This window comes from Dromaius novaehollandiae, chromosome 10, assembly GCF_036370855.1.
Source record: "Dromaius novaehollandiae isolate bDroNov1 chromosome 10, bDroNov1.hap1, whole genome shotgun sequence".
Taxonomy (NCBI): Eukaryota; Metazoa; Chordata; class Aves; order Casuariiformes; family Dromaiidae; genus Dromaius; species Dromaius novaehollandiae.
The window spans coordinates 408,303-421,075 of NC_088107.1; the positions used below are offsets into that span (position 1 = coordinate 408,303).

Consider the following 12,773-nt stretch of genomic DNA (forward strand, 5'->3'; position numbering starts at 1 on the left):
GGGCGCCCGCCCCGCGCACGGCCCCCCCGTGCAGCCCCCGGCCCGGCCCCCCGCGCCGAGGGCTGAGCGCCCGGGGGGGGCAGCGCTGGAGCCCGCAGCCGCGCAGATAAAGGCAGCGCCGCGCCTCCGCTCTGCTCTGTCCTTGGGGGAGCGTTGGGGATGCCGGGCGGGGGGGACCGGCTGTCCTGCCCCCCCCGGGAGGGCGCGGGGGTCCGGGGGTGGCAGCCCGTCGGTCCCAGCAGGGTCCCTGTTCCCGGGGTGCGGCGGGCGCGCGGGGGGGGGGGGGCAATGCGGGCACCCATGGGAGAACACGGGGGTGCAGTGAGGGCACAGGGAGTGCAATGGGGACACCCGGGGGGGCACATGGGACAATTGGGGCACCACTGGAGAACATGGGGGTGCAGTGGGGACACCGAGGGGGGCACACGGGGTTGCAATGGGAGCACTAAGGGGTGCACGTGGGGGTGCAGTGGGGGCACCCATGGGGGTGCAGTGGGGGCACCCAGGGTCGCACATGGGGATGCGGTGGGGACACCCATGGGCACACGTCGGGGTGCAATGGGGACACCCAGGGGCGTACCCGGGGGTGCAATGGGGGCACCCATGGGGATGCAATGGGGGCACTAAGGGGCGCACGCGGGGATGCAATGGGGACACACATGGGGATGCAATGGGGGCACCCAGGGGCGCACCCGGGGGTGCAATGGGGACACACATGGGGGTGCAGTGGGGGCACCCAGGGGCGCACATGGGGGTGCAGTGGGGGCACCCATCGCCGCACCCGCGTTGCACCGGCAGCGCCCCCTCCCCGGCGGCGCGCAGGCTCCGCGCACGCGCGCTGCGGCCGGGCCCGGGGCGCCCCCTGGGAGCGCGCGGCGGCTCTGCAGGCGCGAGCCCGCCCCGCTCCCGCGGGGCCTCGTCACGTGACGCGGCGGTGACGTTCCGGGTTCCCCGGGGGGGATTGGCGGTGACGTCACGGACGCGGCACGATGGAGGCGGCGGTGAGCGGGGCCGGGGCCCTGGCGGGGATCGGGGTCGGGGGGCCTGGGCGGGGCCGGGGCCCTGTCGGGGCCGGGGCCGGGGGGCCTGGGCGGGGCCGGGACGCTGCGGCGGCGCCGAGGCAGCTGCGGGGCGAGGGCCCGTCCCGGGTCCCTTCTCCAGGCGAGCTGGGGCGGTGGGGCCCGTCCCGGGGAGCACGTCCCGGGACCCACTCTCGGCCGTTGGGGCAACGGGGCCCGTCCCGGGGGTCTGCCCTGGCCCCGGCCCCGGCCCCGGCCCCGAGCAGTTGGGGCGATGGGGCCCGTCCTGGAGAACCTGTCCTGGGACCCCTCCTTGGCCCTTGGGGTGGTGGGGCCCGTCCTGGGGGCCTGCCCTGTTCCCAGCCCCGAGCAGTTCCCGGGGCCCGTCCTGGGGGCCTGCCCTGTTCCCAGCCCCGAGCAGTTCCCGGGGCCCGTCCTGGGGGCCTGCCCTGTTCCCAGCCCCGAGCAGTTCCCGGGGCCCGTCCTGGGGGCCTGTCTCAAGGCCCCTCCCCAAGCCCTTGGGGCGATGGGGCCGGTCCCGGAGAACCTGCCCCGGGCCTACCCCAGGGGCAGCTAGGGCAATGAGGGCCCGTCCCAGGAGCTGTCCTTGCCCCAGGCAGCTGAGGCGATGGGGCTTGTCCCGGGCCCTTCTCTGGGGCAGGCTGGAGGGTGGTGACCTGTCCCGGCTCCATCCCCGCACAGCACGGATGGGGTCAGGGCCGTGTCCCAGGGACCCCCCCAGTGCTCGTGTCCCACCCCGGTGCCGCTCTCGCAGGTGACGGCGGGGCAGCTGCGCGAGCAGGGCAACGCGCTGTTCCAGGCGGGGGACCACGCCGCGGCCCTTGCCGCCTACACGCAGGCACTGAGCCTCTGCGACGGCGAGTCGGAGCGCGCCGTGCTGCACCGCAACCGTGCTGCCTGCTACCTGAAGCTGGTGAGAGCGGGGGCGGGTGGGCGTCACCGTGCACCCGCAGGAACCGGCCTGTCCGGACCGGCCTGCTGCGGCACTGCTGGCACGCTGTCCAGGCGGGCGCCTGCGCAGGGAGGCCGCATCGGTCCCTCGGCTGGGTGATCTCCAGCAGCTGCCTGTCTCCTCTCTGGCTGCGGGGGCCCACCCAGCACCCTGCTCGTGTCAGAGCCGTCAGAAGGGCCCTGGACCTGGCTGGCATGTTGCATTCGCCACCCAGATCAGTCCTGTCCCTCCCTGCAAGATGTGTAGCTCTCTGTGCTCTGTTGTGCTCAGCAGAGTGACCAGGGTGGCCAAGCGGTGCATCTCCTTGAACTGATGCTGCAGAAACATCTCTTTTCCAGGGCCCTCGGGACCCTTCCTTCTTGTTGCATTGGCTGCCTGCCCTGCTTCCTCTCCTCCTCTCTTCTCCTGGTGTGTCTGGTGTCCGATGCTGTCCCACTTCTCTGGTGGGCTGTCCAGGCCTGGACAGGACACTGCTGTCCGTGTCAAAGATGCACAGATGCTCTGCGTTGGGTCTGTGCCCCAGACAGTCACAGCGTCTCTGGTCTGCTGGCATGGAACGGTCTCTGAAGCAAGTGGTAAACACAGATGGACAGGGAGCACCGTCGCAACGGGCACTCAGAGGGCATCGGGGGGCTTACGGCTCCTCAGGCACCCCTGTGAAGCGCAGGATGCCCTGTCATACTGGTTCGTTGTCCTCAGTGACTGTGTTTCCATCTTCACACTCCCATGGTCATTTCCCTATGCTCTACTCTAAAGAGTCCGGTGCTGCCTCTGTGCACAAGCTGGGGTAGTGTGACCTGCGTGTCTACCTGTGGGCAATGGGGCAGGCCGTTTCCTCTCACTGCTTCTTTCTCTGCAGGAAGACTATGCTAAGGCCGAAGCTGATGCATCTAAAGGTACTGTCAGGGCATGGCTGGTGGGAGACTGGTCTCCGTGTGCTGCCTGACTTGAGGCAGAGCGCAGTGGTCCAAGGGTTCAGTGATGCATCTCTTGCTTGTCCTCAGCCATTGAAGCTGACGGACGGGACATGAAGGCGCTGTTCCGCCGTAGCCAGGCGCTGCAGAAGCTGGGCCGCTTGGACCAGGCTGTCAGTGACTTGCAGAGGTGTGTGAGCCTGGAGCCCAGGAACAAGGCCTTTCAGGAGGCACTGCGTGCCCTGGGGAGCAGCATGCATGAGAAGGTGAGCCGGGGAGCCCATCAGGGCTGGCCGCGGGCTGCTGCTGTGGACCCCTGCGGGTGCGGACTGTTCAGGGGAATGGCGAGGGCTGAGCTGCTGTTTCTGATCTCTCAGATGAAGACAATGTCCTGCACGGACTCTAAGGTGGACCAGATGTTTCAGATCTTACTGGATCCTGAAGAAAAGGATGCAGACAAGAAGCAGAAGGTCTGAACTCTAGGGAGCAGAGGGAGATGTGGCTTGGATGGAAAGCGAGGAGGGGAGGAATTACCCTTCCTGGCTCAACACTGCTGGCTGAGCTGTGCTGCCCTGTGGCAGCAGAACGTGCTCCGCAAGGGCTGGGGGTGGAAGGCAGGTGCTCGTGGCTGCCCTGGTGGCCTGGCAGGCTCCGGTGCGTGAGGTTCCCTGCTCACGGTGGGCTCCGTTTTGCAGCTGACCTGCCCCAGTGTGTGGGCTGGTGCCCCAAACATGACTCTGCTCTCCTAGGCTGCGCAGAACCTAATTGTGCTGGCACGGGAGGAGGCCGGAGCAGAGAAAATCTTCCAAAGCGATGGCGTGCGGCTGCTGACACGGCTCCTTGACACGGCCAAAGCTGACATGATGCTGGCGGCCCTGCGCACGCTGGTGGGGTTGTGCTCCGGGCACCGCTCCCGGGTAGGTCACGTCATTGTAGTTTCTCCGGGATGAAGGGGCCTGGCCCAGGGGGACTGAGATTGGACTGCTGTGAAGTGTGTCAGGCAGGGGAGTGTGGCTGGCCTCTGCCTGTGGCTCGCTGCAGCTCTGCTGAGCAGTGGAGCCCTCAGCTGTCACCCCATCAGGCTGAAGATTGTGGGAGCCTTGTGACAGGGAATCCTCTGGAGATGGTGCTAGGGAGTGCCAGGGCTTCCCTGAAGTCTCCAGCAGAAAGCTGTGCTTGTGCTTGCAGACCATGGCCATCCTGGCGGAACTGGGTGCCCCTCGTCTCTCAGCAGTGCTAGGTGTGGAGCATGAGCAGGTTTCCCTGGCTGCCTGCAACCTGCTGCAGGTGATGTTTGATTCCCTGAAGGAAGGGATGCAGAAGGACTTCCGCGGAAAGGAGGATGCAGTGGTGCTGGGTGAGTGCCTGCCCCAGCTGGCTAGCGTGGCAGTGGGGAGGTGCTGAGCTGTAGTGGGCTGCGGGTTCTTCTCCCTCGGCCTGCCTTGCCACTGCTCCCTGCTGCTGAGCCAGGGACGCAGGTCCAAGGTTAGTATGGCCTTGAGCTAGGACCTGGGATCCCCTGATTGTGGCAGCCTTGCCAAGATGGGGGTGCGGCCCCTGTCCAGGGCACTGACTGCGGGGCACCATCTCTCCTGGAAGATTCCTCCAAGGATCTGAAGCTGCTGATCAAGCACCTCCTGGAGCTGCTAGCCCTGGAAGGGGCCTCTGCGCATGGACGTGACAACGCCCTCAACCTGCTCATCAAAGTGGTGCCCAGGAAGTCGCCGAAGGAGACCAACAACAGCCTCAGCCTGTGGGTGATCGACCAGGGTGAGTGAAGCACAGCCTGCGGTGTCCCACTGGGGTGTCACACCCCTCTGCCTCGGGGTGACACGTGCCTTAGCTCTGCAGGTGCCAGGGTCCTGTGCACCCCCTTTTGCTCCTCACCAGGGTGTCTGACCTGCGTGTCCTCCTAGGCCTGAAGAAGATCCTGGAGGTGGGAAGCACGGTGTGTGGGGCTCAGGACAGCCTGCCTGTGACAGAGAACAGCCGAATGAGTGCCTCGGTCCTGCTGAGCAAGCTCTACAGCGACCTGAAATGCGACGCTGAGAGGGAGAACTTCCACCACTTGTGCGAGGACTATGTGAAGTGAGCCAGGGCCTCCCCGGGGGCGGGAGGGGGCTTTGGTCTTCTGGAGCCAGCAGCCTTCTGAGTGCCCCAGGTGTGCTGCACACACCGTGCTTCTGCTGGAAGCAGCAGCACCTCTATCCCCAGACCCTTTTGCACTTAGCAGTGAGAGCAGATTGGCAGACCCGCCAGGGAGCTGCTGCGCGGGGGATCCGGCAGGGCAGGGCTGCTCGTGGCTGGAGGCCGTGGGCAGGGTCAGCCTTATCTCTTCTGGTGTCCTTCCCCTGCAGGAGCTGGTTCGAGGGGCACGAGCTGGCTGGAAAGCTGCGGGCCATCCAGACCGTGTCATGCCTGCTGCAGGGCCCCTCAGAGGCTGGGAACAGGGTGCTGGAGCTGGAGGGGATCATGGATGGTGTGCTGTCCCTCTGCGCCTCCGTCTGCGAGGCCCACCAGCTGGTAGCTGTGGAGGCGCTGATCCACGCTGCCGACAAGGCCAAGCGTGCCTCCTTCATCACTGCCAACGGTGTCAGTCTGCTCAAAGAGATCTACAAGCACAGCGAGAGGGACAGCATCCGCATCCGTGCGCTGGTGGTGAGTGCAGCAGGAAGGCGGCAGGACGGGGAGGAGCAGTTGTGCTTGGCTGTTGGATGATGCTGGGACGGGCTGTGACTGCAAGGCCGACGGGTCCACAGCGCTGTCCCGTCCCTGGTGTGGGGCTGTCACAGGCACAGTGGGGTGACTCCGGCTGTTCCTGCTCTGACACCCTCGTCCTGGCTGCAGGGTCTCTGCAAACTAGGATCTGCCGGAGGCACCGACTTCAGCATGAAGCAGTTTGCCGAGGGCTCCACGATGAAATTAGCCAAGCAGTGCCGCAAGTGAGTGCTGCAGACAGCAGTCTGCTGGGGAGACCGGGGCAGGGTGCCCTGCAGAGTGGGCTCACTGCCACCCTCTCCCAGGTGGCTGTGCAACGAGACGATCGATGCGGGCACGCGGCGCTGGGCCGTGGAGGGCTTGGCCTACCTCACTTTCGATGCGGATGTCAAGGAGGAGTTTGTGGAGGACAAGGCAGCGATGCAGGCCATGTTCCACCTGGCCAAGGTGAGTGCGGCAGGGCTGGTGGGGCGTGCTGGTGCCGGGAGAACGTGCCCGCGTGCTCTTCCTGCCAGACGGGGTTGCGAGGTCACGCTGTGGGACTGCGGCTGGCTGCGCGGAAGGGCTGATGCCCCGTGGTGCCGAGCAGGCTCAGGCCATTGCTTGTCCTCCTTGTGTCGTGGATGTGATGTGTCCCGTTGTCCCCACAGTCGGAGGACAGGAGTGTGCTCTATGCGGTAGCCTCCACACTAGTGAACTGCACCAACAGCTACGACCACGAGGAGCCAGACCCCCAGATGCTGGAGCTGGCCAAGTACGCCAAGCAGCACATTCCAGAGCAGCACCCCAAGGTGAGGAGGGCGTGGGCTGTTCTCGGGAGATGCCAGGGAGCCCAGACCGTGGAGGAGAGTGCCTGGGTGGGACAGAGCCTGGTGTCCCAGGTGGGCACAGCATGTCTGGGTGAGCAGTCTGGGGGCCTTCGGTGGTGGGGTCGGAGGCCTTGCAGTGGGTGGCTGCATGGTTGGGTGTCAAGCAGTGGTGGCGGGTTGGGCTCTAGGTCTGAACCAAGTGGTGACCCTGTCTCTGGGGCAGGACAAGCCAGACTTTGTGAAGCGGCGGGTGCAGAAGCTGCTGGCAGCTGGTGTGGTGTCAGCTCTTGCCTGCATGGTGAAGAGCGAGAACCCAGCGCTGACCAACTCCTGCCGGGAGCTGATCTCCAGGTATGGCCATGTAGGGGATCGGCGGTGTCTCGCCTGCAAGCTTGGGTTTCTGTGGTGGCTGGATGGGGCAAAATCCAAGCGTCTGGATGTAGAAAGGGGGTGGTCAGGAGCTGGTGCATTGCGAAGCAGCCTGGGCCTGATGCTGGTGTCCAGGTGGCACTGGGACCCACAGCCATGGCGGGTCCCTGACTCCAGCCGCTCCCGCGTTGTCTGCAGGGTGTTCCTGGCCCTGGTGGAGGAGGCAGAGGACCGAGGTGGTGTGGTTGCACAGGGAGGAGGCAAGGTGAGACGACAGACCGCGGTGTGCTGCTGGCATGCCCCACGCGGAGGGGCGCAGGGAAGGGCTGGGGCTGCCGAGACTGGCTACCAGTGGTCTGGGATTGCGACTGTGGTTTGGCTCCCTTGTGCACAAGACCTGGGAAAGCTGGGGCTGCTGTGACCTGGCTGCTGCCTCTCTGTCTGCAGGCTCTCATCCCGCTGTCCCTGGAGGGCACTGAAGTGGGGCAGACCAAGGCTGCTCAGGCCCTGGCGAAGATCACCATCACGTCCAACCCTGAGATGGCGTTTCCTGGGGAGCGGGTCGGTGCAGCCGCTGTGGGCTGGGAGGGCAGGTCTGCCGCGCGGGGGGGTCTGTTGTGGGGAGTCAGGGCAGTGCGCAGGGGGTTGCACGGGGACAGCAGCTAGGAAAGGACTAATGCAAGGGCTCGCTGCCTTTGTGTGCCCAAGCTGCTGCTTGAGACCTGCTGAAGCTGGAGTTGCGTCTGCTCCTGGAAGGCATCCGTCTGAGCAGGGGCTGCCCAGGCAGGAACTGCCAAGGCTACTGCACACAGGGCCCAGGGGAGAAGGGGTTTCAGCTCCTCCCCCTTGCCCATCTGGAAGGAGCTTGGCGTCCCTGGAGTTAAAGGCCACAGGACTGTTTATCCAAGGATTTGCAGTGGTTGAACTTCCAACATGAGTTTGGCCTTCTCCGGAGAGATGGAGAGACCCCCAGTGCTCCCCACAGAGGCCCATTTGCCTAGGGCCTGGTCTTGGGAGAGCCTCTGCCTTATGCCGGGCTCAGGGCTCCCTGTGCGAGGGCAGGATGCCTGGGCCCTGCCCTGTGGGGCGCGAACGGAGTCCCTGCCCCCTTGGTCAGAGTGTGAACCCTGTGCTGCTGCCTCCACAGATCTACGAGGTGGTCCGGCCCCTTGTAAGCCTTCTGCACCTTCAGCGCACGGGCCTGGAGAACTTCGAGGGCCTGATGGCATTAACCAACCTGGCCGGCATCAGCGAGAGGCTGCGGTAGGGGCTGTGGGGCTGCAGAGCTGGGCTAGGTGCAGGGGGGAAGGGGGCCGTGGTCCTGTCTGGCTTGGAGGTGTGCTGCCCTGGGCAGAACTGGTGCTGGGGGGACACGGGTGGGAACGTTCGTGTGCCCCGCCGCAGGCAGAAAATCCTGAAGGAGAAGGCCGTACCCATGATTGAGGGCTACATGTTCGAGGAGCACGAGCTGATCCGGCTGGCTGCGACCGAGTGCATGTGCAACATGGCCATGAGCAAGGAGGTGAGGGCAGGGCCGGCCCGGGCGGCGCCGGGGGCCTGCGCCAGGCTCCCAGCCACTCCAGCGCGCGTCTCGTGCGCAGGTGCAGGAGCTCTTCCTGGCCGAGGGCAGCGACCGGCTGAAGCTGATGGTCCTGTACAGCGGGGAGGAGGACGAGAAGCTGCAGCGTGCTGCCTCGGGGACCTTGGCCATGCTGACGGCGCTGCACCCCCCCATCTGCAAGAGGATCCCGCAGGTGGTGAGTGCCTGGCAGCGGGGGGGGGCCCTGCTCTAGGGCAGGACAGGGCTGCCTGGGGGGGAGGAGGGGCAGGAGGGATGGGGGGAGCTGGTGCTGCCCCTGCGAGCTCAGCCCAGCCTCCCCCCCCCCCCCCCCCGGCAGACCGCGCACTGGCTGGAGATCCTGCAGGCCCTGCTGCTGAGCCCCAGCGCGGAGCTGCAGCACCGCGGGGCCGTGGTGGTGATGAACATGATGGCGGCCGAGCGGGAGGTGGCGGAGCAGCTCATCGCCAGCGAGATGCTGGAGATCCTCTCCGTGCTCGCCAAGGAGACGGACAACCCACGCGTGGCCCAGGCGGCCCAGCAGAGCCTGGCGCAGGCGGTGGCTTACGGCCTCATCAAGCCCAACCCCAACCAGGAGTGAGGTCCCGGGCTCTGCTCTGGACGGCCCTGCACGTGCTGCTCTGGCCTTGCGCCCACCACGCTGCTGCGGGCTTGCTGCACCCCGCGGCGCGGGACCATGTGCTAAGGGACCCCGCGGCATGGGACCGCACGCCAAGGGACCCCACGCTGAGGGACCACGCTGGCGGCAGGGACTTACACGCTGCGCTGGGGCCACGGCTGAGCCCGGCTCCCGCGTCTGGGCCAGGACCACCCCGGGCCCTCACGTCTCCCCTGCACCAGGCCCCGGGGCGAGGGGCAGGTCGGGGCCCGGCGGGGCTGCGGGTCCGCCACCGTGTGCCTTAACCGGGGGGGGCGCGGGGGTCCCGGCACGGCCGGGCGACCCCGGTGACGCGGGGCGGGCGGGCAGGGCCCGGCGACACCGCACTAAAGCTGCTCTCGAACCGGCTGCCTCGGCTCTGTGTGCGCGTCGGCGCCGCCCCGTCGGGGCGGTCCCAGGGCGCCGGGGCGGTGCTGCCCGTCGGGGCGGTCCCAGCCCGCCGGGGCGGTGCTGCCGGGCCCGGGGCGGTCCCAGCCCGTCGGGGCGGTGCTACCGGGCCCGGGGCCGCCCCGTGGCGCTGCCGGAGCCGCCCCGCCATGGCCGCGCCGCGCCGCGCCTGGCTCGTGTTCGGCTTCAGCACCGAGGAGGCGGCGGGGGGCCCGGACCCGGGCCCGGGGCCGCGCCGCCTGGACTCGGGCCCCGAGGGCATCCGCCGCGTGTGGCCCGCCTGGAGCTACGTGGTCCTGGAGACCGGTGAGCGCCGCCGCGGGCCGCCCGCCTCCCCCCCCGGCCCGCCCCCCCGCTCCCCGGGACGGCCCTGCCCCCGGTGATCCCGGTACCCAGTGCCCCCCCCGCCCGGTGCAGGCCCTGCCCGGCAGCCTGGCGCTGTCCCCGGTGATCCCGGTGCCCGGTTCATCCCCCCGGCGTTGCCCCCCCCGCTCCGGTGTCCCAAGGTCCCGGTGCCGGCGCTGCCCCCCCACGCGGTGCTGTCCCCGGTGATCCCGGTGCCCGGTTCATCCCCCTGGTGATGCTCCTCGCCCCGGTGCCGGCCCTGCCCGGCCGCCCCCCCCCGTCCCCTTGTCTTAAGGTCGCGGTGCCACCGGTGCCGGCCCTGCCCCCCCGCCCGGTGCAGCCCCCGGTGATCCCGGTGCCCAGTTCCCCCCCGCGATGCCGGTTCTGCTCCCCCGCCCGGTGCTGCCCCCGCTCCGATGTCCCAAGGTCCCGGTGCCCCCCGGTGCCGGCCCTGCCCCCGCCCCGGTGCCCAGTTCCCCCCCCAAACCGCTGCCCGCGGTGATGCCGGTCCCGGAGCCGCGAGGCGCGGTCGCCCCGGGTGCCTGTCGCGCCGGGACGCCGGTTCCCCGCCGCTGACGGCCGGTGCCGGTGCCGCTGCAGGCGCGGGCGCGCTGGAGGTGCGCGGCGGGGGCGCGGGGCGGCGGCTGCCGTCGGGGTGCGCCGAGGCGCTGCCCTCGGAGACGCACGTGCTGCTGCGGCGGGCGGCGGCGGCCGAGGCCTGGCCGCGGGCGGCGGCGGTGCGGGGGGCGCTGCGGGGCGCCCCGGCCTGGCGGCGAGCGCTGCCCCCCGGCCCCGGCCCCGGCCCCGGCCCCGACCCCGGGTCGCCGCCGCCGCTGCCGCTGGTGCCCGGCGGGTTCGCGGCGCCGCGGCCGCCCTTCTTCGCGCCGCTGCCGCCCGCGCTGCGCGCCCGGCGCCTGGTGCTGGGCCACGAGCACGTGCTGGCGCTGGGCGCCGCCGGCGAGACCTACGCCTGGGGCGGCGGCAGGTGAGCGGGGCGGGGCGCAGGGGGGACGCGGGGGGGACATGGGGGTGCAGGGGGACGGGGGGGGTGCAGGGGGGGACATGGGGGTGCAGGAGGGATGTGCGTGTGTGGAGCCATGGACGGGCTATGGGGTGTGGGGGGATATGGGGGTGCAGGAGGATATGGGGGTACAGGGGGGATATGGGGGTGCAGGAGGATATGGGGGTACAGGGGGGGATATGGGGGTGCAGAAGGGATGTGCGTGTGTGGAGCCATGGACGGGCTATGGGGTGTGGGGGGATATAGGGGTGCAGGAGGGTATGGGGGTACAGGGGGGGATATGGGGGTGCAGGAGGATATGGGGGTGCAGGGGGGGATATGGGGGTGCAGAAGGGATGTGCGTGTGTGGAGCCATGGACGGGCTATGGGGTGTGGGGGGATATAGGGGTGCAGGAGGATATGGGGGTACAGGGGGGGATATAGGGGTGCAGGAGGATATGGGGGTACAGGGGGGGATATGGGGGTGCAGGAGGATATGGGGGGTGCAGGGGGGGATGTGGGGGTGCAGAAGGGATGTGCGTGTGTGGAGCCATGGATGGGCTATGGGGTGTGGGGGGATATGGGGGTGCAGGAGGATATGGGGGTACAGGGCGGATATGGGGGCACAGGGGAGGGGGCATGGGGGGTGCAGGATGGCAATGGAGCCATGGGCGGGCTGTGGGGTGCGGGGGGGATATGGGGGTGCAGGGGTGGGGTATAGGGGAGGACATGGGGGTGCAGGATGGATGTGGGGGTGTGGAGCCATGGATGGGCTGTGGGGTCCAGGGGGATATGGGGGTGCAGGATGGATGTGGGGGTGCAGAGCCATGGGCAGGCTATGGGGTGTAGGGATATAGGGGTGCAGGAGGATATGGGGGTGCAGGGGAGGGTATTGGGGTGCAGGATGGATGTGGGGGTGTGGAGCCATGAGCAGACTACGGGGTGCAGGGGGATATGGGGGGTGCAAGGGGGGGGCATGTGGGGATAGGGGAGGATATGGGGGTGCAGGGCGGATATGGGGGTGAGGGGGGGAGGCCATGGGGGTGCAGGATGGATGTGGGCGTGCAGAGCCATGGGCGGGCTATGGGGTGCAGAGGGGGATATGGGGGTACAGGGGAGGATATTGGGGTGCAGGATGGATGTGGAGCCATGGGCAGGCTGTGGGGTGCAGGGGGATATGGGGGTACAGGGGAGGATATTGGGGTGCAGGATGGATGTGGAGCCATGGGCGGGCTGTGGGGTGCAGGGGGATATTGGGGTGCAGGATGGATGTGGAGCCATGGGCAGGCTGTGGGGTGTGGGGGGATATGGGGGTGCAGGATGGATGTGGAGCCATGGGCAGGCTGTGGGGTGTGGGGGGATATGGGGGTGAAGGGGGGATATGGGGGTGCAGGATGATTGGGGAGCCATGGGTGGGCTGTGGGGTGCAGGGGGCTATGGGGGTATAAGGGGGGATATGGGGTTCAGCATGGATGTGGGGGTGTGGAGTCATGGGCAGGCTTTGGGGTGTGGGGGGAGGCCACAGGGGTATAGGGGGATATGGGGGTGCAGACGGGATGGGGCACTGGAGGGACACAGGGGCGTGGGGAAGGATATGGGGGTGCAGGGTGGGTGTGGGGCCCAGGGCAGGCTATGGGGTGGAAGCGGGGGGCAGATAACACAGCGTGGGTGGGATATGGGGGGGGGCTGCAGAAAGGCTGCAGGGAGACGACGTGGAGGATGATGTGGGGTGTGTGGGAGGGCTGTGGGGGGGTAGGGGCCACAGGAGAGGTGGAGGGGGGCTCTGGCGGGGCTGTGGGGGATGGGGGGTGCAGGGGGTGTGGGGGGCATGCGGTGGGGCTGTGCAGGTGTCAGGGCAGTTGTGAGGGGACACGGGAGGGCTGGGGGGGGATGCTGGGGTGCAGGAAGGACTCGGGGGGGTGCAGGTGGGGGGTGATGTGGGGAAGGGTGCACGGGGGAGATGCAGCGGGCACAGTGCGGGGGCTGCGGAGGAGATGAGGAC

The 12,773-nt window shown here is 68.4% G+C and overlaps 2 protein-coding genes across 5 annotated transcripts in view; both read left to right on the forward strand.

The window, feature by feature from the left end:
- Positions 1 to 920: 920 nt before the first annotated feature.
- On the forward strand, positions 921 to 8,961 carry UNC45A (unc-45 myosin chaperone A). Its single transcript, XM_064517767.1, has 20 exons — positions 921 to 1,001; positions 1,795 to 1,953; positions 2,852 to 2,888; positions 2,997 to 3,172; positions 3,284 to 3,376; positions 3,656 to 3,823; positions 4,095 to 4,263; positions 4,506 to 4,676; positions 4,823 to 4,994; positions 5,264 to 5,564; positions 5,754 to 5,848; positions 5,930 to 6,071; positions 6,275 to 6,415; positions 6,657 to 6,784; positions 7,001 to 7,067; positions 7,250 to 7,363; positions 7,950 to 8,065; positions 8,207 to 8,324; positions 8,404 to 8,559; positions 8,701 to 8,961. Exons 1-20 carry the CDS (start codon positions 990 to 992, stop codon positions 8,959 to 8,961), a joined length of 2,796 nt encoding a protein of 931 aa, XP_064373837.1. The 5' UTR covers positions 921 to 989.
- Positions 8,962 to 9,079: 118 nt separating this feature from the next.
- Positions 9,080 to 12,773, forward strand: part of RCCD1 (RCC1 domain containing 1) — an 8,174-nt gene continuing 4,480 nt past the window's right edge. For 2 of the 4 annotated variants that reach the window (XR_010390870.1, XM_064517768.1), the window contains exon 1: positions 9,080 to 9,732. Coding sequence is in view for 3 of the 4 variants with exons in the window: in XM_064517768.1 (XP_064373838.1) it covers positions 9,080 to 9,732 (653 nt within the window). In the remaining variant the exon portion in view is untranslated. Of the gene's footprint in view, positions 10,757 to 12,773 lie in introns of all 4 variants that reach the window. The other 2 variants (XM_064517770.1, XM_064517769.1) reach the window with 2 other exon arrangements.